Here is a 26,163-nt window from a genome sequence, read left to right as displayed (position 1 = left end):
ATCTTGGGAGTTGTAGTTCTGCCACAGCTGGAGTGCCAGGGGTTAGCCATCACAGCCATAGACACTCAGTAGAACAACATGGCACATGCTCAACCAGGCTACTCAAATTCCTCTTCTCTGCAGGTGTGGTAGCATGGTGACTTGCAGAGATGGGGTCCTGGTTTCAAACCTCAGCAAGGGGAACATCTGCATGGAGTTTGCATATTCTTCCCATATTTTCATGGGTCTCCTCCTACACTCCAGTTGACCCTAGTGAGGGGATTTTGAGGATGAGCGTCTATATGGCAAGCCATGGCGTGTCCCAGCTACACAACCATCCCCTATGAGAGAAAAGTGTATTTCAAACATTAGTCATTGCAAAAATGTTTATCAAGACTAGTGATTCGTGGGGATGCCAGCGTACCTAGAAGTTGTTGTTTTTTTTGTTCTTTTTTAAATCATTCATGGAGTACTTGAAACTTCATTCTTTTTTTACACTTGACTGACTTTTCCATAATTGTCTCCTGCTGAGTTCTTGGTAGACATTGTCAGTTGATCTTTATAGGATATGACAAAGTCCCCCCCCCCAGCGGTGGCTGCTAAGGTGTTTTCCGGGAGTTTGACATTGATGGCGTCTCCTTAGGATAGGTCATCAGTATCTGATTGGTGGCGGTCCAACATCCGACACATCCGCCGATCAGCTGTTTAAAGAGGCCAATGATGTCACTTTCATCGGTTTCATGTCCTATTTGCAGCTCAGTCCAATTCAAGTGAATGGGCCTGGACTGCTGTACTAAGTTCAGCCGCTATACCATGTAGAGTTCTGTGAGTGGTGTGCTGTGAGGAGGGTGCCCCGCCAATCAGATTGTTGTCCTGTCCTGAGGAACACTGCCCTATCCTCAACTCCAATCCTCAGGGCCCACCTACCGGTCATGATTTCAGAATATCCCACAGAATGAATACCTGTGGTAAGTCCTGATCCATGGACACTAATTATATCACTTGCTCAATACTAAGGAAATCCTGAAAACCTGACCGGTAGGTGGACCCTGAGGACTGGAGTTGCTAAACCCTGGGATAGGGCATCAATATCGATCTCTTGGAAAACCTCTAAACACTTGCAGATGTGTTTTACAGGCTTTTGGAGTTGCTGTCCCATTTATGGGTTCCTTTTTTCCTATAAGGTCTCTGTCCAAAACTAGATAATCATTTTAGCTACTTTGATAAATGCAGTCCCTATATGACCTTCAAAAGCTTAAATCAAGCCTTTTATGACCGCTGAATTGCAGCTTGTGACTTCAACAGACATCCTGTAGGGTGGAGGCATGAGTTTCATGTTATCCTTTGGGTCAACACTCTGAGCATCAGGATCTGGCTTAGTCTTGCTAGCACAGAAATGTCCTTTTTAATGTTGAAGTGCACATGGCCGTCCTAGTTGCTGGAGAGCAATTATTACATGTGGCTGTTTCTAATGAGTTCATGTGCTTTAATAAAAATCATTGATGGTAAACCTTGAATGAAAAAAGTGCAAAATAGAACCTGGAAAGAACAAGCACCTGAACCTGCTACTTCTTCATGGAGGAGCCACCGCAAATCCAATTACCGCACTGTAAAATCTCTGGAGACATCTGAAGGTTCGGCTTCCAAGAAATACTATAAAATGATGCTAAACCTTCCTAATTGTTGTACCTTGGGCCCCAAGGAACAACCTTAAAGTGTAACCGCCATGTTTTCATCAAAAGATCAATTTCAGTATATGTTACTGCTGCTGCTGCTGCATTATGCCTAAAACAGTCTTTAGTTTCTTCACATACCACTGTTTCTGTTTTCTTTGAGTTTTTCCCTTAGTTACAGCTGTTTTAACCTCTACAATATAAGGACCTTCTCAAGATGGCTCCTCTGCCAGTTCTGAGGCCAAAACTGCCTTCCCTCACTTAACATACACACTTGCTGTAGCCAGCAGCTCCCTGCCAGCCAATCAGATTGGATTACTGAGACACGCCTCCTCACTCTGAAGCCTAATGCAGCCGTGCAGTGTGGAGGACCGCCCCTCCGTCTTTATACTTAAGGGAAGACGGATAAGCCATAGCAACGGTCTTTTAAGGGAGCAGTGGAAAGGGACAAGGGACATTAAAGGGTTTCTGTCACCCCACAAAACTCTTTTTTTTTTTTTTTGGATAGTTAGATTCCTTATAGGGCGATATAGGAGAATATAATAGTCTTACTTACTTTCATGCGGCCGATTCTTTATAAAACGAAGTTTTATAATATGTAAATGAGGGCTCTACCAGCAAGTAGGGCGTCTACTTGCTGGTAGCCGCAGCAGCAATCCGCCCCCTCGCCGTGTTGATTGACAGGGCCAGCCGGGATCTCCTCCTCCGGCCGGCCCTGTCAGTAATTCAAAAATCGCGCGCCTCTGGTCATTCGGCGCAGGCGCTCTGAGATGAGGAGGCTCGTCTCCTTAGTGCGCCTGCGCCGATGACATCACCGAAAGAGAAGACGTCATCGGCGCAGGCGCACTGAGGGAGTGCTGAGGAGACGAGCCTCCTCATCTCAGAGCGCCTGCGCCGAATGACCAGAGGCGCGCGATTTTTGAAATACTGACAGGGCCGGCCGGAGGAGGAGATCCCGGCTGGCCCTGTCAATCAACACGGCGAGGGGGCGGATTGCTGCTGCGGCTACCAGCAAGTAGACGCCCTACTTGCTGGTAGAGCCCTCATTTACATATTATAAAACTTCGTTTTATAAAGAATCGGCCGCATGAAAGTAAGTAAGACTATTATATTCTCCTATATCGCCCTATAAGGAATCTAACTATCCAAAAAAAAAAAAATGAGTTTTGTGGGGTGACAGAAACCCTTTAAGGAAAACTGTTATTATAAGGTAATTACAGATCTTTTGACAATTTATTGACAGACTAAGGCCTCATGCACACGACAGTGTTTTTTCACTGTCAGTGATTTGGCTTCAGTGGTCCGTGTCCGATTTTGCTTCAGTTGTGTTTCCTTGTGTCTTCCTTTTTTTTTTGTCTGACAGGGGGAAAAAAAGGAAGGTTAATGAAAAGTGTAATTTTATTGCACCAAGGTCTTGTAGAAAAAAACGGACACGGATGACATACCAGTTGTGCGTCAGTTTTTTTTGACGGACCCATTGACTTGAATGGGTCTGTCCTCCGTTTTCCACTGACAAGAATAGGACAGGTTATATTTTTTTGACGGACTGGAATCACGGACGCGGAGAAAAAACGGAGGACTATCAGTTTTTTTCCACAGCTCCATAGAAATGAATGGGACCTCCGCTAAACTGTGAAAAATTACGGAACGGACGCGGATGCACACAACGGTCGTGTGCATGAGGCCTAACTCTGGTATACATGCCTAGCTCTAATGAACTAGCAAATAAAATAAAAAAATGACAGTTACCCTTTAACGTAAGTGAAACCTTGTCCTAATGGTTCCTCTTCTAGCAGAAACTCATCAGTGAGACCATAACTCATGGGAAATGTTCTCTACTCTGTGACTGGTAGAACTTCCTACTAATATTAGTCTCAACTGGAGAAGTTTAGATTGATGTGATGTTATGACGGACCATTTTTTTAGGTATTGCACTTTATGGTACAGTTTATATGTAAGGGTACTTTCACACTTGAGGCAGAGGATTCCAGCAGGCAGTTCCGTCGCCGGAACTGCCTGCTGGATCCGGCAATCCGGACGCAAACGGATGGCATTTGTCAAGCGGCTCCAGATGCGGATCCATCTGACAAATGCATTGAAATGGATGCATGCGCAGACCAGAAAGCCGGATCCGTTTTGCCTGAATACTTAATGCCGGATCCGGCACTAATACACTTCAATGTAAATTAATGCCGGATTCGGCATTCTGGCAAGTGTTAAATATTTTTGGCTGGAGAGAAAACTGCAGCATGCTGCGGTATTTTCTCCGTCCAAAAAACATAAGTCGGACTGAACTGAAGACATCCTGAACGGATTGCTCTCCATTCAGAATGCATTAGGATAAAACTGATCAGTTTTTTTGGGGTATTGAGCCCCTGTGACGGAACTCAATACCCGAAAAGAATAACGCTAGCTTGAAAGTACCCTAACGCGTTTAACCGGGTTCTATAACGTTTACTAACGTCTTATATGAACAAGCAGGCCCAGTACTATTTACTGTGGGGAACACAAATGGTGGACTGTTATCCATGTGCTTGTTCATACAGGCTTCACCGAACTGTAGACTCGGCTGCTGGAGATATTGGAGCTCGCCACAGAAATGAGTTATCTATCAACCAAATGATATAGGCGGTTTCTGCATTTGTCACATTTGCTCTCCTCTGATTTCTTAAAGGATTGTACCATTAATGTAAACATATCTCAGTCCAGAGATATCCCTAATTAGTACCATTGTGTAAATACGTTCTATGGATACAAAAATATCTGCCTACTGGTGCCGCATGTGCCGATTTTATTTGGAAATGATGTTCCTCCTGGTTATGGTGGTCACACACGCTCATTACAGTCAGGCTATGTGCAGTGTCTTGCAGAGAAATCATCTGCTCCTATCCTGACAAGGGGGTGGAGTTTACAAAAAAGGGGCGTGACTTAAAGCACAATATTTAGGAACAAAATTGAGCCACAATTGTGACGTAAAATTCTGTCTCAAACTAAGACAACCAATAGTTGGTATAATGTTAGACAAAAGTGTGCATCTCTGCACCACCTTTATCTAGGGCTGCAGTAAACGATTATTTGAGAAATCGAGTATTCTACCGATTATTTTTACTATTAATCGAGTAATCTAATAAGAATTTTTTTTTTATTAATAGACTGTTTTCCTTTATAAAAACTCATCAGACCCCCTGCCATCAGTCCACAACAACCTTTGTTCCCCCCCTATGCGATCAGCTCCCAAGTGCATCAGTTCCCCCCCAGTGCCATCATCTCCATTCCCACCAGTGCCATCATCTCCATTCCCACCAGTGCCATCATCTCCATTCCCACCAGTGCCATCAGCTCCACTATCCACCAGTGCCTTCAGCTCCACTCCCCCAGTGCCATCAGCCCCTCCATGCCATCTATTGCCATGTGATGTCCACCACTCCCCCAGTGCCATCAGATCAGCCCCTCCATGCCATGTCCCCCACTCCCCCAGTGCCATCTGCCCCTCCATGCCATCCATTGCAATGTCGTCCTCCCCAGTGCCTCCATGCCATCCACCATGTCCCCCACTCTCCCAGTGCCATCTGCCCCTCCATGCCATTCATTGCCATGACCCCCTCCCCCAGTGCCTGCATGCCATCCATTGCATCTGTCCCCCTCCCCCAGTGCCTCCATGCCATCCACCATGTCCCCCACTCCCCCAGTGCAATCAGCCCCTCCATGCCATGTCCTCTAGCGCCATCAGCCCCTTCAAATCACGGGTGCCCCCCAGGGAGATTCGGGCCCCTGCTAACTTATATTTCCCTTTCCTGGCAGTGCGCTGACATGGAGTCTGCAGGAGACGGACAGCATCTTCTTCCCACTTCCCGGCATGCACTGGGCGGGACCTGACGTCACACACCGCGTCAGCCAGCGCGCTGACTATGTATGCACGTAAGGCCCTGGCAGCGTGGTGCGGACGGGAGGCCACAGAGTGGTGAGTGAGAGGCTTCTCTTCACTCGCACTCCGTGGTTGCGTGATTTAAAATAAATCTCCTTGCATCGAGGATTTTTTTGCATTGATTACATCAATGAATCGTTGCAGCCCTAGTCTACACAGCCTGGTTACGTGGTCTACATCATTAGTAAGTCTTCCCCAATGAGTGAAGTGCTTGAAGACACTTTTTTTTTTCTCGAAACTAGGAAACCGACCAATGGTCAGTTTACATTTAGTTGTGTCTTTCACTACTGTGTTGGATCACACAAGTGTTGCCGGTCGTCTGGGGGCTGACATACTGCAGGCTCATCAGTGCATTCTTGTGGAGTGCAGATGCCACATCCCTCGGCCTGGAAACATGCTGTAGGCTGGGACAAGCTGGACGGTTGTGCTTTTAACTCCAGTATGAACCATGCTAGAAGATTCGGACATACTGCCGATTTAGCTGCACAGGAGCACGATGGAAGAGTGGAGGGCGCTCTTGCTTGGCAGAGCATTAAAGGGGTTGTCTCATCTCAGACTGTTGTGGAAATTTTATTATGCGGACATTTTACTTTAGGATGTGTGTGTGTTTTTATAGTTTGTCATCTGTCTCCCTGTGTCTGATTTAGCCGGGGAGCGCTCTAGCAGAGGGTACTTTGGCTGAATCGGGACCAGTGGTAAAACCGTCAGTATGAAAACCTTCTCATGGGCTTGGAGACATATCTGCCTTTAAGACATGCATATCTGCCTTGTCGGTATACTAGTACCGTATACTGACAATAGCTGTAGCAATGTCTCGCAGATAATCTCAAACCTATGGGAACCAGTAGAATGATCTTTATTAGACACTGATCACCTTTGAGCAGTATTGAATGAGGTCCATGCTGACAGTGATGGGGGGTGGGCGGCCACCTGGCTGATCAGACAATGGACATGACTCATCCTTCCTTATACAGGGGTGGGGCGTGTGCATTGTCTGCCCGGCCACATTGATTGCCCCGCCCTGTCCTTTGACATCACTTCCTGCATGTTATAACTTCCTGTATCCTTGTCTTGGGCCAGCCCCTTTTACACCTTTTGTTAGTAAATAAAGGTGAGCAGACTGGGGAGAATTTTCAACCAAGATGGTAACATTGGTGTCGCTCTCTGACTGCGGCTGAGAGAAGGGATTCACCTTTTTCCTTACACAAACTTTGATGCGAGTGGATTACAACTATTAATATTTTTACTACAACAAGACAATGGGGGCATTTCGCTAGGATATGTCCCCATTGTCTTATAGGTGCGGGTCCCACCGCTGGGAACTGCACCTATCGCCTAAACTGAGCCAAAGTGGTGGCTGGAGGACTCTGGTCCGGCCACCACCAAATGCTCTCCCCATAGAAGTGAATGGGAGTGCACTGTGCTTGTGCAGCCACCGCACCCATTCATTTCTATGGGCCCGACGGATATAGCCGAGCCAGCGCTTGGCTATTTTCGGTGGCTCCATAGAAATGAATGGAGGGCGGCTGCGCATGCGCAGTGTGCCCTCCGCCACTTTCAGGGCTCCGTTCTCGGTATAGGTGCAAAGGTGTTCATGTGTTAAAAAAAATAATAATAAAAATCTAGTAGCAGACCACGTGTTAACGGGTAACTATGGAGTATTTTGTCACTTTAAATCTCCACGTCGATGCTTCTGTGGTCCCCCACCCGTGTTTACATGGCAGTAGCGATGATGCACCAAGACTGCTGCAGCCAATCATTCTATAGAATGACTCCTCTAGGGCCAGTGATTGGCTACAGCAGTCACATGTCCATGGCCGGAGGAGCCAAGAAGCTCAGAGACTGGCGGGGGACCCAGAAAGTATCGGCACAGGAGCAGCAGAGGATCGGTAAGGTTGGTATTACTTGTTTTATTATTTTATACCATTTTGAGCAGTGTTTGGGGGAATTTTTTTTATTAATTTGCCAGTCGACCCCTTTAAAGGCGTTTTCCAAAACTTTAGAACTAATGCCCTATCCTCTGGATAGTTTATCAGTATCTGATGAGGGGAGGTCCGACTCTCGGAACTCCCTGCTCCTATGAATGCCGTGGCCTTCTCGCAGCTTACCTAGCACAGAGCTGTATCGCAGCACAGACCCTTTCGCATGAATGGGACCGGGCTGTGCCTAGACTCGGTAAAGGGAAGAGGAGACAGTTTCTCAGGAGGCGTCTGTGAGCTGTCCAGTCGCTGCGGACCGCGTCACAACCAGGGAGAAGGGGAGCCCCTGAGAAACATGGCTGTCTCCTCCCTGTACCGATGATATGGATTAGCATACAGAGTGGGAAAAGGAGCAGCCCATTGGGAAAAAAATAAGCGTGAAGACATCTCTTCAACATGCCCTACAATGCCAGGTATTTACCGTATTTTTCGCTTTATAAGATGTGCTCCCCCCCCAAAGGGGGGGGGGGGAGGGGAGTGACTGGGGAGTGAATCTGTCGAAAATCAAGCAGTGTTGCAGGAGCTTTTAATTAGCCTGCTCCTGATCCTGCGATTTAAGTGTTGGGCGGGAGGCGGCAGTTAAGCATTCATTGAAGCTGAATGCCGCCAGTTTGCACGTCCATAGTACGCAGCTGCTGCCTGGGTCCGCTCCATAGAAGAGGAAGGGGCAGGAGAGCCGTTCTCCTTCTCTGCTGCACTGCCGCCTGCACGTTCTGATGATTGGTTGTGTGCGGTTGTTATTGGTGGAGGTGGGAACTGCCACCTCCACCAATAAGCTTACCCCCTCCCTCCAGTCCGGCCATGAGCGCCGTTGCCACAGACCACCAATGGAACTGCTGTGAGATGGGAGGGAGGAGTTGTAGTGGCCTCCGTCGCCCTGTTCTATCCCCTGTCACCTAAAGTCCCTGGTAAGTGACAGCTCAGGGGCTGACCTAAAAATTAACTGTTACCCCCTCATCCATAAAAATGCACCTATGTACTGCAGTACAATGGTGCATTCTTAAGGATGAGGGGGGTTATAGTCAAATTTAATATAAACACATGTCAATTACATTACAGTCTCTAGACAGTATTAATATTAAATGGGATTATAACCCACCTCATCCTTAAGAATGCACCCATGTACTGCAGTAAATAGATGCATTCTCATGGATGAGGAGGATTATAGTAATTTTTAAATAAACACAGGCAAATTACTTTATAGTCTCTGGACAGTACTGATATTAAATGTGACTATAACCCACCCTCATCTTTAAGAATAGACCAATGTACTGCAGTCCATGGGGTTATTCGAAAGGATGAGGGGGGTTATAGTCACATAACAGTGCGTCATCCAAAGATCTCCCAGATCTCCTCCTCATAACAGTGTGTCATCCATAGATCCCCCATAACAGTGTAAACTATTATTGTTATTTTATTAAATATTTTAGCACACCTTTTTTGGTTCAAAAATATTTTTTCCTTTTTTCCTCCTCAAAAGCCTAGGTGCGTCTTATAATGTGAAAAATACGGTATATTGTAATGTCAGGACTGGTGAAAGGTCCACTTTAAGTTTGTTGACTTGGTGTCTTTTTAATTGTTTTCGCTCCTTAGGCCACGTCCGCACACTGTTCATACAAAAATCTCTGCGACTACGTAAGGAAGCAAGGTTTTCTTGCTGTTGCTAGCAACAAACAGTCCATTCAGCAGCTGGCTACATTTGATCTCCTTGCTTCCGGCGGGGCAGTGTAGTCACCTGCAAGTGCTGCTTGATTTCTCCAGGGAAAATTGCCACCAGTCTCCTTTACGGCAATGTTGACTTTCATAATCCAGGGATATTTAGCGAGGACGTAGAAATAGAATTTTTAAAATGGGTGTTTCATTCACAAGTGAAGAATGTGTAACCACAAGAGCTGAATGAAGAACGTTTCACGTAGCTCAGATTCCTCCGAGCAGTGGCACAAGTGCTTACATTTGCAGTTTTTTATTATGGAGTCTGTCATGTTCTAGTTTTTACACATCAAACGTTCTGCGGCTTTCACTTACATCCCGGGGGGGGGGGGGGGCACCAGGAAGAACGTTCACGTCGCTGCAGACAGTGAGGAATCGGACTCGTATTCTTTCTCATTCATCAAGCTCAGTCGCCGTGCATATCGTGCAAGTAGTTTCTGCTGTTAGGCACTTGTAGAGGAGACATCAAGTGTGTTTTTCGGCATGGTTCTGCTCTGCGCCCTTTTCTTTCTTTCATCGGGCAGAATTTAGAATATTTTTAGCATGTGTGTTTCAACAGCTCCGGCGTCTGACCTTTTCTTCTCCGGCTTGTGTTACGCTGTTGATTCTGCACAAAGATTACAAAAGCGACATTAGGTTGTGTTGTCTTTGACAAAATTCCAGTGTTTCTTCATACATTTTCTCTTGTATGGAGTGCACTAATGTTGTATAGACATCAGCGGTGTACAGATTGCATGATGCATGGCCACCGCAGCAGTGCATGTTGCTGATCGGCGACGGCTACCATACACAGTGGTCACCTTTAGAAGAAGATGTTCCTCTATTGAAACGTGTTGTTTAATGATGAAATCTTCAAAAGTCCCATCAAACAGCTATGATCGCCCTAGAAGCTGCGAGGGGCCGTACTGTTACACCTGTCGCTACCAATGCAAATGAATGGCTGACCATGTAATACCTGGGTCCTCCAGGACAAGAGCCACTTGTTGGTGCCGACCCCCACTGTGACCTTCTTAACCCTAACTGGGAATATGGAAAGGGGCTGTCTTCATGAGGAAACCCCTATATTACCTAATGGGCAGCGTAGGTAACAAAAGAGTTGTCAGGGGGAGGAGTTTTTATTTTTCAAAAAGAGCCAGTATGGATTAAAGGGGGTTTCCAGTTTGCATCAAAATCCTATAAAATAATCATTTATTAAGATAGCTGTAATTTTAGAATGTATCTCCTTTACCTTTTTTTGCTCCTATCTCCCGTTCCCGGCCTGTGATCTTATGATTGTGTCCAGGTAGCTTTTTCTTATTTCCTGTCAGGTTATGTCCATGGACAGATGAGTGATGGGGGAGTGTCTATGTAACTAGCTGGGTGGGAGGAGCTATAACTAGCGGTAGTGCTTGGGGCTGTGGCAATGAAAGGAAAGGTAATATATCACAGAGAGAAATGACTTTTCATCTAAAACATAACTTTTACTATAATTGGTTAAAATATTACCCCATCTAAATATGAATGTTAGGCTACGTCAAATGAATAGACAAGGCCTTACTTTGGACGTATCCAGGATAGTACAGTCCGATATATAAAAAATAACGGCAACTTACAGTTAGATGACTGTGGACCTGGCCAGACGGTGAAAGAGAGGTGAAGTCTGGGCCAGGGATAGATGAGGGGGAGGGGGAACAAAGTCCCTAATACATCCCTCAATGTACCCCTGCCTACAGGCGGAGCACCCGACCGAAAGGGGCGACCCCACCTCTCGGTCGCTAAGCCCTCTCTGTCGCCTAGTATTACCCTGCCTGTAAAGATTGAAGATGTTTGTCCCTTCTTAGCAGTACAAACTTTTTATTTTTTTGTTCTCTAGCCCAATCTGGTACTTTTTTTTTCACAAAAATATATATTCCCTGGACAACTCCTTTATCATTATTATTATTAATTATTATTATATTTATTATTGGGCACATCAAATCCATTTCAACTTCTGTCGGCAGTCCAAATTTTGCTTGGATGCAGACCCATTCATTTTAATGGGTCCGCAAAAAATGCGGACAGCACACAGTGTGCTATCCGCATCAGTACGTCCGTTCCGTAGCCCCGCAAAAAAATAGAACATGTCCTATTCTTGTCCGTTTTAGGCATTGTTACAATGGATCCGCAAAAAAAATGGATGGCATACAGACCGCAAAACACATACGGTCGTGTGCATGTAGCTTTTTAGTGATATTTTTTCCTGACCCTAACGGACCTCTGTTCTAATCATGAGACACAGTACGTGAAAAAGTAGCATTGGCTCAGATATTAAGTAATCATATCTTGGAATCTTTCCATGGGAGATGCAGCTTAGGCTACATGCACACGAACGTATGTGTTTTGCAGTTCGGAAGTTGCAGATCCGCGGGGGGAAAAAAACGGATGACATCCATATGCCATCCGTTTGTTTTTTATTTATTTTTTGCCGATCCATTGTAACAATGCCTAAAACGGACAAGAATAGGACATGTTCTATTTTATTTATTTTTTTGCAGTGCTACGGAACAGACCTACTGATGCGGACAGCACACGGTGTGCTGTCTGCATTTTTTGCCGACCCATTGAAATGAATGGGTTTGCATGCTATCCGCAAAAAAAAACGGAACAGACACGGAAACCAACAACATTCGTGTGCATGTAGCCTTAGGTTGACGTTTTTCTGACAGCCCCATTTATCGATTGTCCGTGTACTGCACCGAACGGGTTATCTGTCACTAGGATCCTGATGTGGAAAAACGAACCTTTTGTGATAACGAGAGTTGAAAATGGAATGAGGGCAATATCTGGTGAATGCTGGTAAGTTCTGTCAGATTTTACATTGTAAGAAGAACCAGAGATCGGGTGGTAGTTTGTGTCTTCAATAAACTCAAAAGTTCAGACCACGACTGTGCTAGAAGACTTTTGCCGTTAATCAGTTAAAACCCTATTTTGCAGATGAAACCTTTACTTGGGGATGATTCTTATGACACATTCTCTTGTATGTGGATTACGAGTCCATGTAGAACGTATGATCCATTGTTCTTGGTGAATAGGTATCCTTACTTGATCTCGTAGTTGGGACATGAGATGTTTCTGTAACGAGTCTCGGCAGATCCCGGGCCCCTTTTTATTTGGTGGAGAGCCAGATATATCCTGATCCCTTTCCACCAGTATGCATATTACAAGCACGTTTTTTTCCAAAAGTTCGATTTCAACCATTTCTGTACTCATGGCGTTGAGTTTGGCTACATCTGTATAATTGTGCTCACCAGGGCTGTGGAGGTGGTAAACCAAGCGTCCGTCTTTCCACTCTCTCTTCGTAAATGGCTCATGTATGATAATTAGTGATATCAAATGTACTGTAGTAAAATCATGGTGACATCAGGATTTTAAATGTGTCCTCTCTACTATGTAATATTTTTATTTTGAAGCCAGTATTGGAGTCGTAACATTTCTTCCAACTCTGACTTCACAGCCCTGTGTGCTAGTGTCCATGACATGGTGCATTATGGAAGATATCGTATGTCATCTATTGGACCTACCAAGCAGGACCACAGGGCTCGACGTACAGATGACACCTTTGTCTTGATGAAGACATCCACTGACGACCATTATCCAGGTTTCATTACATCAGGGGACCGGGGAGCCTCATGCCTTGTACTGCACGTGCATCGGACACAGTGGCGATCACGCTGCTCTGTGAATAAGTCTACACGCCTGACCTTGTCAGTCAAAGAGGTGGTGGCACGGCATGTGGAGAGGGATCAGTGCAACGAGGTAGAGCGGCCTTGTTGCACCCAGGGACTAATCTACATATGAGTGAAAAGCTTTTTTTTATTTATGTTTCTCCAGTAAGGCAGCAGAGCAACAGGGGAGCAAGAACATTAGAATTAGATTGAAAGGGCTCACTGGACATGTAAGCTGGTTTTACTAGGATGGATTTGATGACAGAGTTGTGTTCATACATTGCAGATTTGGGGCTTTTTTTATATATGCATAAATCCCAATGTTTGGGTCCAAAATGTAACATATGTGTGCCCCTTTCTAATTGTTCTCTGTTTGGGATTCATGTACCCCGCAGCAGTACTATGTGAACATGATGCCAGAATACTTATTTTTACTCTAAAAAACAATCCTCACTTAAAGGGGTTGTCCTGCGAAAAAAATATTCTACAGTTTTCAAACCAGCAGCTGGATCTGAATTCTTTTATAATTGCGTGTAATTTAAAAATAGCATATCCACGGAGTTACTCAATGAAATGTATCTGTACAGCACCACCAGCTTTTAGTTTTTTTCCCCCTTATTTCTTTGTCCTGCTCACTGAGATGGCCGCACATGCTCAGTTTCATCCTTCATCTTCCTCCTGAGCTGTGATAGGGAGAACATGGACACGCCCCCTTAGCTGCAGCAGAAAAGACACTCCCCTGAGCTGCCAGCTTGATATAAATCTAGCAGAGCAATGAATGGGGAGATATCTGGATCCATGTGTGGTCCTAGCCTTGTCAGAAAGAGATTGTCCTATACTAGATGTCAGATTTTTATGTTTTACAGCTGGGCTGCAATACCAGAGACATCCCGGGGGCAATGGTGGTGCTGTCTGTGGGAAAAACAATTCTGTACACGTAAAGACACAAATGCTCCCTTGGCCAAGGACTATTTCTACCTACTCCACCATAAACATTGATGCTCCTCTCAGTCGGGGCATGTTCCTCCCCCTCTCACCATTGACATACAGGGTTCTCCTTTCCCTTCTCTTGCCCTGGAGGACCTGTGCTGTCCTACATTACACAGCTAACCCATTAAATTGAGTAGATATGGTGTAATACTTCATTTTCCCTGGTGCGCTGCTGGGAATTTGAACACTTACTTCCGGTTTCCCCACTGTTTACAACTCATTGTTTGGGGTTTCAATAGAAGGACAATTTGTCATCACTTTAGACCGGTCTAAAGAAGTATGGATTGTCCATAACAGACCGTCCCCTTTTTAAGCTCTTGCTGAAAACAGTCCTTCTCCTTTAAGCCTATTCTGCACATACTCCAGCAGCCCCACATGGGTAATGACTCATCACCACTGCAAGATCCGTCATGTCAGCCAAACCCAGACATGCTGTTCTTTTATAATGCTTTTTTTTTTTTTTTTTTTTTCTTTCACCATTTGGTTCGTGTTAACCTGTAGACACTTCTGCCAAGATGCTTATTGAACACAATGAAATTCTGCATACTTTGTTAATTATGTGATTTGTTGTGGCATGATGTGATGGAGCGCTATTGAATCCCGTCTTATATAAGGGATATCCGTTTTTTTAAGGAGACATTTGTGCATCAATTAGAACGTGTAACACAGGGGTCAGCAATCTTCGGTACTCCAGCTGTCGTGAAACTACAATTCCCAGCATGCTCCTTTCATTTCTATAGGAGTTCAGAGAACAGCCAAGCAAGTGTACATGCTGAGAGTTGTAGTTTCACAATGGCTGGAGTGCCAGGGGTTGCTGATCCCAGTTCTAGATGATTGATATTATTATAAAACTAATGTTTGAGTAACGCTCCGTTAAAATAAAGCGCGTTTTCCTATTGATGTGCACCATGTGAGGCAGCTGAGAAGAACTTCACAGAGTAGAGAGACTCTGGCAGTGAAGGGGTTACTCATCACAGACGTCACCGCCATCCTGTTGGCCATGTAATGCAGAGTCTAGGTTACACTGGTAGTTGTGTGATTCATGCCCGGGGATGCACATAACCTTTCCTTTTTACAAAGTGTCGCCTGCTGTACAGAAAAAGTGCACTCCGACTACTCACTAATGACTCGCAAGCAAACGGGGACTCCGCTTATAGTCATTAGGACCTGAAGATGTCCTGATGTCTAATTAGAATACCATGTAGCCTGAAGATGTCGTCAAGGAGACCTTACTCCTCCTAGGGCCAGTTAACGCAAAAAAAAAAAAACACATGTGAATTCCAATTTTCTAAATCCGTGGTGTGAACATACCCTTTACATGCAGCCTGTGTAATATAGGACATTGAGTGGGCATTTTCCATCTTTTACCTAGAAATCTACAGCCTGATTTTGTGTCAGATTCCAGGTCCTAAGATTAATGTTATGTAAAACTATAAAACAGTGCCCGATGATGGCACCATGAATTGCACTAAAATACCCCAAGTACTCCAGCATGTTGTGCGCAAGTAATAAAGTACCCAAAAATCAAAAACCTATTGCTACTGTAAAAAATGTTTAGCTTTTAGCTTTCTGGCCTTGTTGCTCTGCTGCCACCATTGTAGGCTCCATGATGCAGGCCACGTGCCTGCTGCAGCCAGTCAATAAACTGCCTGTGGTGGTCCAAGTCATTTTGTGTGTGTAGAACCTGAGACCAGAGCAGCATGGGAATGATTATGGATCGGTGGGATTGATTTTAATTTTTTTTTATTTCTGATCGTATTTTTTTACATAAAATGATTCTCCTGTAAAACAGTTATGTTATGGCATAAGATCCATATTTGATACCCCCAGCCACCCATACTGTCCCTTATCTAGTTGTCACCTTTGAAGAAAATCTTTATTGTGAGCCTTCTTTTTCTCTTCTGGGCACATCTGTCTAGATCCTAACAATAAGACGGCCTCCGAGTAAATGAGGATCAAGCTGTTTGAATTCTAACATGTGCCATCGTTTGTTCTGGCGGCAGATAAGCCACTGACAGAGGTGTCTGGCATTGACGTCCTCCCTTCTCCCCGTCCAGAACATGGGCATGCTCGGGATGGGGGGAGGAATAGCTGTCAGTCAAAGTTTTTGCATCTATGTAAAGTATGTGGCTGCTTAAAGGGGAACTCCCGTGTGCGAAATCCAATCTAGCCACATTGCAGCAGTCACTTTGAGATGCTGCTCACCGTATGAATATTACTGTGGAATATCTGGGCATGGTCCAGATCAGGGAGTCACACAATCGGCGAAACAACCTCGCCCCATCCTGCTCGGATTGACATCAAGTAGAACTTGCAAAAATCCAGGTCTTGTACAGGTAGATTGGTGCAAAAAAACAATAAAACAACCACTGGAAAAGGTAAAAAATTCCTGTGGTTGTCAAGTTCAAAACTGCCTTTTTCCTTGAAGGGTTAAGCCCTGCCTTTAATTCCAATTTTTTCCATTCCTTTTCCTTGTCTTAGTTCGGTCTCTCAATACACATTGAATAATATGAGATGCTCACACATGAAATCCCGTCGAGCATTTTCGTCCTTTCTCCAGCTGCCTCCCCCCCTCCCCTCGCGTACACATATGCTCTCCTTCAGCCGAGAGGAAGTGGAGGAACATGGTTGTGTGATTGGATGTGTGCAGTAATCCCATAGCTCTCATGTTTCCGCAGGCTGTGCGTGCCAGGCCTGGACACGGCTTCCAGGGGCCTATTTTTCCTGAGGTTGTTTTGGCACTGAAAGCACGGGACTTGAGGGGGTGCGGTGCCCTTTATTCACTTTTCCTGGCTGCTGGAATGCATTTCTCAGCTGTTAGAAGAACTCCCCGTATTCTTTTTAGTTCCCCCTCCTAATTTATCAGCGTGACCCTGCGGTGTAACTGCTCACTGGATCTGTTTTTTTTTTTTTTTTTTTTAGCATTTCATATTTTCAGTCTTGTGTGCAGATAACCTATAAATCGAGAGCTGGAATCGCAGGGCTCCGTCATGGCGCCCGTCCAGCTGTATGATCACATTCAGAGTGCCCGTTCTCGTCCCTCCGCTGGTGCGGACGCTGCTCCAGTTAATCTCGAGTTTATTGCTACACTTAGATGTTCAGTCTTCTTCTTGTGAGGCTAATTAGAGCTACTTGAATTTTAGTTTTTGTGTATGTAGCATGTTACCTATTAGCACCAGCCACCTGTATGAGCATACTGTACGTTCAGTTGGAGCCGGGGGACGCTGTGTACACTTGTTGCGCATGTACGCGTAGTCCGATGGTACATAGTTGCAATTTAATTTACATCTATTTAAATGAAACCTAAAAAATATTTTATGTTAAGAGCTTCTGTCACCAGTTTCATAGCATTAAGTCTAGGACCCATCCCGATATGTGGCCGCATTTTGGTGAAACATTTTTTTAAAGGGTTTCTGTCACCACAATTTTCGCTATTAAACAGGCTGACATTATACATGTGCAAATGTCACCTGAATTTAACTCTGCTATTCTTTTTACAGTGTGCCCACGTTTTTGTGCAATTATAACTTTTATTATATGCAAATTAGCCTTTAGGAGCGGCGGGGGAGAGGCGGCGTTGCACCTGCTCCTAGAGGCTCTGTTCTCCCACCCCATATCCTACCCTGCCATCCTTGATTGACAGGGCCAGGTCCCGTTCAGTATTCGGCGCAGTGAGGCAGCCGGCGAGCCGTCCTTCCCTGCCTGCGCCGAATACTGAACGGAGCGGCGCAGGCGCAAGAATTCCCCGGCAGACAGGGCTGGCAGGTGCAATTCCCTCCCCCCCCCCCCGCTCCTAGAGGCGAGGCCAATTTGCATATAATAAAAGTTATAATTGCACAAAAACGGGGGCACACTGAAAAAAAAGAATAGCAGAGTTAAATTCAGGTGACATTTGCACATGTTGTATAATGTCAGCCTGTTTAATAGCGAAAATTGTGGTGACAGAAAACCTTTAATATATACGTAGGAGGAATGGGGGTGTTTCATTTACACCTAGAGGCTCCATTCTCCCTGCTGCTACCGCTTCCCCCTGTGCATTGATTGACAGGTTCCGGCATTATGAGCATCTTCACACCTGGTGCTGACTTCCCATAAAGTTTAGCGTCTGCTCCGATGCATGCGCAGTGCGGAAGAGGACTGCTGGCGAGCCTCTTCCCTGTACTGTGCCTGCATTGGTTACTGAACAGCACGGAGCAGCGTGAGACTTTGAGAAGTCCTGGCCAGGCATGTTGACTTTATTAATGCTTGGCCCAGTCAATCAAAAAGCAGGGGTTTCGGCAGCACCAAAGAGAACAGAGCCTCTAGGAGTAATGGGAATGCCCCCATTGCTCCTAGAGGTGCATTGGTTTGTATTAAAATCCCTTCTTTTTTTTTTTTTCACCAAAATTTGGCCACATATCGGGATGAGACCAAGACAAATCAATTCTGCTGACCAGCGAACGGGTCTAAGGTCAGCCTGTTCTAATGCTAGGACACTGGTAACAGAAGCCCTAGATCCGGCTGCTCTTCCAGAAGCAGTGGTGCCACTGTTTTCAGGCTGGATTGTAAGTCTGCCCCATTCATTTCGTTGGGGGTGAGCTGCAATACTGGCCTCAGCCGTTACCGGAAGCAAGCAGGACCCCTTTTTTCTCTAATCCTGCCTAACCCCTTTAATTCACTGAGGATATTTTCTGGCATAGGTTGGTTGAGCTTTCTTTTATGTATAGATTTGCTATTGATTATGCTTCTTCTCACTGTTGACCCTGTGTTCTTTTCATTGCAGCGTTTTACAAATGAAGACCATTTGGCCGTACACAAACACAAGCATGAGATGACTCTGAAGTTTGGGCCCGCAAGGACGGACTCTGTGATCATCCAAGGTAATGTTGCATGCCATCTTGGTAATACATATGGAAAAGAAAGTGACTTGGGGCCCTATACACAGGCCACTTATTAGCTACTAGTTATCACAGACCACCAATCATGTTGGCAGCATTTGCGGGGTGCCCCCCCCCGCCCCCGTTTCCACAAGGCAATATGGTGCTAACAAACAATGGTTTTGCATGCCATATGTCAGTATGCAAACTGAATGCGGGATGAACAATCATAATAATGATCATTCATCCCCCTTTTATTTTCCATTGGACTGTGTGAAAGGCGCATGTTTGTTGCCCAGCGTCGGCCCTTGTAAGAAGAGCCTTGGTGATCATCAGTCTCTTACAGAGAAATTGGCCTTGGTGCCCATTGCAAACCCATCAGTGCAGCTTTCATTTCCAGACCATTGTGATAAGTCTCCTCCAGCATGTTACTTACGTAAAGCCCCCTTTTTACAAGTGGAGTTTTTGGAGGAGGTGGTTGAGACACTACGTGAGCAGTGTCCGTTTTGCTTTCCTGACCACATGCATTAAACCTATCCATAAGCACCTATTAGGCTACGTTCACACTCGCGTTTGGTGCGCATCCGTCATGGATCTGCACAAACTCATCCGTTCAGATTATACAACCGCATGCATCCCTGCAGAATGGATCCATTTGTATTATCTTTAACATAGCCAAAACGGATCCGTCTTGAACACCACTGAAAGTCAATGAGGGACGGATCCATTTTCTATCGTGCCATATTGTGTCAGTGAAAACGGATCCGTCCTGGCACACAATGTAAGTCAATGGGGACTGATCCGTTTTCACTGACACAATATGGCACAATAGAAAATGGATCCGTCCCCCATTGACTTTCAATGGTGTTCAAGACGGATCAGTTTTGGCTCAGTTTCGTCAGACGGGAGGCAGGCAGCGTTTTGGTGTCCGCCTCCAAAGCGGAATGGAGACAGAACGGAGCCAAACTGATGGATTCTGAGCGGATCCTTATCCATTCAGAATGCATTAAGGGAAAAACTGATCCTTTTGGACCGATTGTGAGAGCCCTGAATGGATCTCCCAAACGGAAACCAAATCGCCAGTGTGAAAGTAGCCTTAAACCAACAGGAGTGTCCTTTTGGCCTCCATCCACTGATATATGTTGGTATACCTTTTTTTCTTGCACTATACCATACAGAGGTTTCCAACAAAATTGCACCCTGCAGTAAATGTTTTTTTATGTTTTTCTGCCACTGGCACCTACACAGTGAAATCAGTCACAGGTAAACTTCTAGAAATTCATCCTCTGCTATGCAATGTAAATTGACTGTAGGCACCACAGCTATCATTTGCAGCAGCTCTACTGTTTTCTTCCTTAAAAGATTACTCCTGTGTAGGGATAAACGAACCCAGTAAAGCCGAACTTCAGGTCAGGTTCGGGACCCGAACTTGACCGGAACACTGAACCCGGACTCCATTAAAGTCAGTGGGGAACCGAACTTCACTTTATTATTTTCCGTTATAACATGGTTATAACGGAAAATAATAGCCTTCTTAAGATAGAATGCTAAATAAAATGACCATTGAGGGGTTAAAACATTTTTGAAAAAAAACCTCGCCTCATCCACTTGATCACGCAGCTGGTATCCTCTTCTTTCTTCAGGACCCGCAAAAGGACCTGCGATGACGTCACCGCGCTCACCACGTGGTTCGGGTTCGCTCAACCCTACTCCTGTGTTCTTCACTATGTCTGTCCTCGCCTTTTCTCTAAAATTGCAACCATTCTGAAAAAATTTGATTTGGATAATAGTTGTTGCAGTAGTGGCGGTATATTAAACACTTGCGGACCACCAGAAAACGTTAAATACCCAGCGGATTTGCAGGGATGTTTCTGAACATCTTTCCAGAGTTTGCAGCAGCACTCGAAGCAGGAGCGGGGAGCAGGTTGTCGTGGACAACCGGCCACTCTGTAGAAAGCAGAAAGAGTTCATTACTGTCCCTGCCATCAATAAATGCTGTGTGTACAAATCAGGAAGCGGCCATGACGTTTCCTCTTCCCATTCCAGCAATTATCTGATCACTGGGTATCTGCTGTAGTTGCGGGGTCTTAGCAGACCCAGATCAGCTCTGCAGTGAGGTTCAGGAAGCTGTATTTGTCCCAGCTACAGAAGAAATCTGCACTAAAAAAAAATTGCACCACTCCAAACCGCAGCATCTCGCCCTGACCCCAGCAATGGTAAACTATATATCCCCTGAATCAAAATGACCGTGAAGAAAAGGGGACATAATCTTGTTGCTTTTTATGCGGCAGTTTGTTACCTTTTATTTCCCAATGTTTAATCCCTTGGTGACCAGTCTGTTTTGGGCCTTACTGACCAAGCATTTTTTTTTTTCCTTTTTTCATTGTCGCCTTCCAAGAGCTATAACTTGTTTTTTTTTTTTTTTTACGTTATAAATTTTGCAGCATTAATTTTTTGCAAAAGAAATAGCATAATATCTTTTATTCTCTGTGTCTGTACGATTACAGCAATACCAAATGTATGTATGTGTATATATATATATATATATATATATATATTTTTTTTTTTTTTTTTTTTTTTTTAAGCTTCATTACTTTTGTGCAATAAAACCCCTTTTTTTTAAAAAAAAAAAAGAAAATCTTTTTTTCATTGCCACATCCTAAGACCCATAACTTTTTTACTTTTATTTTTAAGGATTTTTGTAAGTGCTCGATTTTTGCAGGACGACTTGTAGTTTTCATTGGTATCATTTTGGGGTAAATAACACTTTTTTTTTTATCGCTTGTTACATTTTTTGGGTGGCAACTAAGAATAAATGAGCAATTCTGTTTTTAATTTGGATTTTTTATTTTACCACTTAATAGTCCCACAAGGGAACTGTAACAGGCAATCTTTTGATTGCTTCTAAAATACAGTGCATTTTAATGTCAGTGCTATACTGACATTGACCAGCAGGCTGCACCAGAAATGCGCAGCCTGCTGGAGAACACTCAAGGCAGGTTTGGGGCCCACACCAGGTCCCAGCCTGCCTGTACACACATCGGCACCCCGCAAATGCAATCGCATCAATGGGAGACGGAAGGAGTCCGCCACTCTGTGACCGCTTACATGTGCAGACGCCATTGCCCGTGCAATATGAGGGGTTAAGCAGCCCAGGTCGGCACTCCTGCTGGTCCGGGCTGTTAGAGCAGGCGCACGGTTCCCATGTGACCTGTGCAGCGCTTAGACTGGGCCGCCGTGAAAAGGCAGCGGTCCAACCTAAGGCCTCTTAGTGACTGCCATAAAAAGGCGTATTGGTGGTCACTAAGGGGTTAATAACCAAACTGAAAAAAGGTTTTTGCTTTCAAAAGGTCATTAGTATGTAATTGGTAGGGATCTGACTTCTGACAACCTGCCTGAATCCCCCCTCAATGGGTCTGAAAAAAATGTGCATGCAACACAGACTGCATCTGTATTTTGCGGATCCGTGGTTTGCGTACTGCTAAACGGATGCGATCGTGTGCATGAGACCTTAAATTGTATTGTGGAAGTTCTGATTATGTCATTCCCTAATGTACCAGGTAAGGCTCTGTTCACATCTACGTTGTTGCCCACAGCACTATGCCAGATCCTGTGCTTACACAGGTCTAGTTTTACCCAAAAAAATATTTGTTGCAGCAATTTCTGCAAAGGGAAAAACCCCTTTCATTCATCTATGTAGGGCTTGCAGAAATCCACCCCCCGCTACAAAAACAACCACAATTTAGTATTTTAGTCACTGAAATTTCTACAACGAATAAAGGGGGCTCGTCAGGGTTCTGTCAGTGATTCAATTGAGTTTGATGGCAAGAAAATGACAACGGTCATACCTACAATGTCAGGCTTAGGTTCGTCTTCAGTGAAAACCTGTTTCCGAATATATTTTAAAAAGTGGCTCCAATGTGGCGCGCTCCTTTAGCTATGTCTATTCTATCTAGTGTGGTACTTGTTGAGTAGATGCTGTATAATTACCCACCTCTTCTGTCTTCATAGATCAGACTCCCACTCCCACACGGTTTTTGAAGAATTGTGAGGAAGTCGGTCTATTTAATGAGTTGGCCAGCTCTTTTGAACATGAATTCAAGAAAGGCACGGAAGAGGAAGATGACAAAAAGGTGACTCATGATGCTGGCCCCCAGCCTTCTAATACAGGGCCTATCACAATCACATATTGTCCAGTTGGGGAGTGTATACAGTATACATACCAGAACTTTCTTTTCTACTGCTCTGGTTGGTGACAGTTGTCAGTAAGTCAGTATTCTGGCATAGTAGACTGAAAATATTGCAAATGATGCTACTTTATTAATTCCCTGCACTGTTTTTAATGGTCAAGAAAAGTGGACAGAGGTTCAGATTTGCGATGAGATTGGATGCCACCTTTCTAGTTATAAATGTGGAGAACTACAACATGCCAGACTTGGCCTACAGTAGTTTTTAGTCCATACCAGATACATTGGTTGACAATTTTGGGGTACACTGCATGTGAGAGATACTAGTGACCCTTCCCTCCTAGATTCTGGTTTCTGTGGACAACAAGACCACTTTTTCCAGTCCATTTTTGATGCATGGAGTCCTGGTCTACTTTCACATCTGCTTTTCATCAGAATTTTTTGTCTGTCCAAAAGCCGGCGTTTATGCCGGAAAGCGTCCAGAACCCTATTGACTCCCATTTTAGTCAATGGGGGTCTGGCGGATGGCGGCATTATCCAGCTATGTCGGATACAGTGAACAGCCTGCTGGATTTCAAAACGCGGATGTGAACGAGGCTGACTTCATGCGGGGTAGATTCCCATCCAGGTTTGAGACTAAACACCGACCCAGTCAATTGAATGGGTATTTATTTAATGAACTCGCTTGTATAGCACCAACATATTCTGCAGCGCTTTACAGACTCACTAGAGCTCACAGTCTGTCTTTGAGTGTGGGAGGAAACCAGAATACCTGGAAGAAACCCATACGAACTCCATGCAGATGTTGTCCTTGGTCAGATTTGAACCTAGGACCCCACCAATGCTAACCACTGAGCCACCATGCTGCTTCACATGAGTGATTTTTCCACATGTCTGTGCCAAGAACGTCCTGGTGTATTTTGTATTTGTCCTTTTTTTCGGTCATTCAAACGACTACACAGACTCCATCCTCATGCAGTCCATCTAAAACGTCTGGAACATGGTATCAACCTGATTATTTGAAGGGCAGCACATTTGGTTCTCTCTGGTTTTTGCTATTCTGTACTCTATAGATCAGTATTCCAGTTACCATATGACTAATCTGTATCGTTAAGATAATAACCTATAGCACATTATCATGCTCGGCCCAGTGGTTTCCTCCATTGAAATGAATGCAGAGAGCTGTGCACATACTCTCCTTTAAAGGGGTTCTACAGAACTTGAAAAAGATGGCTGCTTTCTGTAAGAAACCATCACATCTGTCCAAAGATTTGGTGTGGGATAACAGCTCAGCCCTATTACCTTCAGTGGAGCTGAGATGCAATACCAGACACAACTCATGGCCAGGTGTGGTGCTGTTTTTGGGATAAAGCAGCCATGTTCTTCTAATCCCGGACAACCCCTTTAAGGTCTCATGCACATGACTATATCCAATTTTCACTCATACGTGCCATATGCATTCCATTTTTTCTCATTCCCATCACCAGAATGGGTTATTCTCATCCGCTGGTATAGACAGGAATGCAGGGAGATTTGCGGATCGGGCACACAGATCATGAAATAACATTGTGTGCATGGCCTCATATAAATGAGTGGGTCCATGTTCTTACTGTTTGTGAAAAAAAATGGGTAGCACACTGAAGAAAATTATGGTTGTGTGCATGAGGCCTAACAAACCCTCCTTTTGGACAGATTTGTGGATCCCAGTGGTGAAATATACAACATACTCCTAAAATGTCTATGCATATGTCATAAATGTCTATGATGGGAATACCCCTTTAAATAAGGGGAATGATTAGCATGAAGTTATCTAATGGCAACTTTTTAGATAAGCCATCACCAGGATGCCTGGAATTGGCTTTCAATGGCCCGATATTTGGGCAGATTATTGGGAACGAACATTCCTATGAACACTCATTTTTTTAAACGTGCTGCAGATTATCGGATAAACAAGCAAAACGCTCGTTCATCAGATGACAAGATCTGAGGTGAAGATGCCTCGATAATCGTTCCCGGGCTGCACACTGTGCTGTCTAAACAGCACTCTGCTGCCCAGGAGCAGGGATTTTGTATGGAGACAAGTGATACTGTGGAGGTGATCGCTGCATGTATTTGCAGTGCTTCACCTCCACTTAAGGAGCAGCTGACTGTTGGGAAGGAACGCTTCCTTCCCAACAATCGGTTTCTTCTCGGAGCGTGTAAATGCTCCTTTACTCTCTCCATTGAAAGTACAGTTGTGTTCAAAATAATAGCAGTCAGACATCACTTACCTGATCAATCACTGTTTTTGGTAGAAATGATATTTCTACGTGGCAAATAATTTACTAGCAGGTGTAGTAGAGTAATAGAAATCCAACAGACCCAACAGTCATGACATGCATGCTGCTGATTCTGTGTACGGTAATTGAATCACTTATTGAAAGGGGCATGTTCAAAATAATAGCAGTGTGGAGTTTAATGAGTGAGGTCATTCATTCTTTGAAAAACAGGTGGCAATTATTGCCCTTTATTTAAGGAAGGAAGGCAGCAAATGTTGTTCATGCTGGTTACAGTACATTTTTCTCTCTGGAATACTGTGGAAAATGGGTTGTTCCAGACATTGTTCAGAAGAACAGCGTACCTTGATTAAAAAGTTGATTGGAGAGGGGAAAACGAAGAAGTGCAGAAAATGATAGGCTGCTCAGCTAAAATGATCGCTAATGCTTTAAAATGGCAACCAAAACCTGAAAGATGTGGTAGAAAGCGAAAAACTACCATTCGAATAGATAGAAGAATAGCCAAAATGGCAAGGACTCAGCCAACAATCAGCTCCAGGAAGATCAAAGAAGGTCTTAAGTTACCTGTGAGTACTGTTACATTTAGAAGACGCCTGTGTGAAGCCAAGCTATCTGCAAGAAGCCCCCGCAAAGTCCCACTGCTGAAAAAAAGACATGTGCTGAAGAGGTTACAATTTGCCAAAGAGCACATTGACTGGCCTAAAGAGACATTTTGTGGACTGATGAAAGTAAGATTGCTCTTTTTGGGTCTAGTGGCCGGAGACAGTTTGTCAGACGACCCCCAAACTCTGAATTCAAGCCACAGTACACTGTGGAGACAGTGAAGCATGGTGCCGCAAGCATCATGATATGGGGATGTTTCTCATACTACGGTGTTGGGCCTATTTATCACATATCAGGGATCA

At 44.6% G+C, this 26,163-nt stretch overlaps 1 protein-coding gene across 5 annotated transcripts in view; it reads left to right on the top strand.

The window, feature by feature from the left end:
• The window catches only part of LOC120996104 (cyclic AMP-dependent transcription factor ATF-7-like), a 105,941-nt gene that overhangs the window by 63,920 nt on the left and 15,858 nt on the right, over window positions 1–26,163 (top strand). For all 5 annotated transcript variants that reach the window (XM_040425821.1, XM_040425820.1, XM_040425822.1 and 2 more), the window contains exons 3-4: window positions 18,702–18,798; window positions 22,807–22,928. In XM_040425821.1, the coding sequence (XP_040281755.1) occupies window positions 18,702–18,798; window positions 22,807–22,928 (219 nt within the window). The remainder of the gene's footprint in view (window positions 1–18,701; window positions 18,799–22,806; window positions 22,929–26,163) is intronic.

This window comes from Bufo bufo, chromosome 3 (genome assembly GCF_905171765.1).
Source record: "Bufo bufo chromosome 3, aBufBuf1.1, whole genome shotgun sequence".
NCBI classification, from domain to species: domain Eukaryota; kingdom Metazoa; phylum Chordata; class Amphibia; order Anura; family Bufonidae; genus Bufo; species Bufo bufo.
Note: the sequence above shows the minus strand (reverse complement) of the source record. Positions and strands in the feature narration are given on the sequence as shown.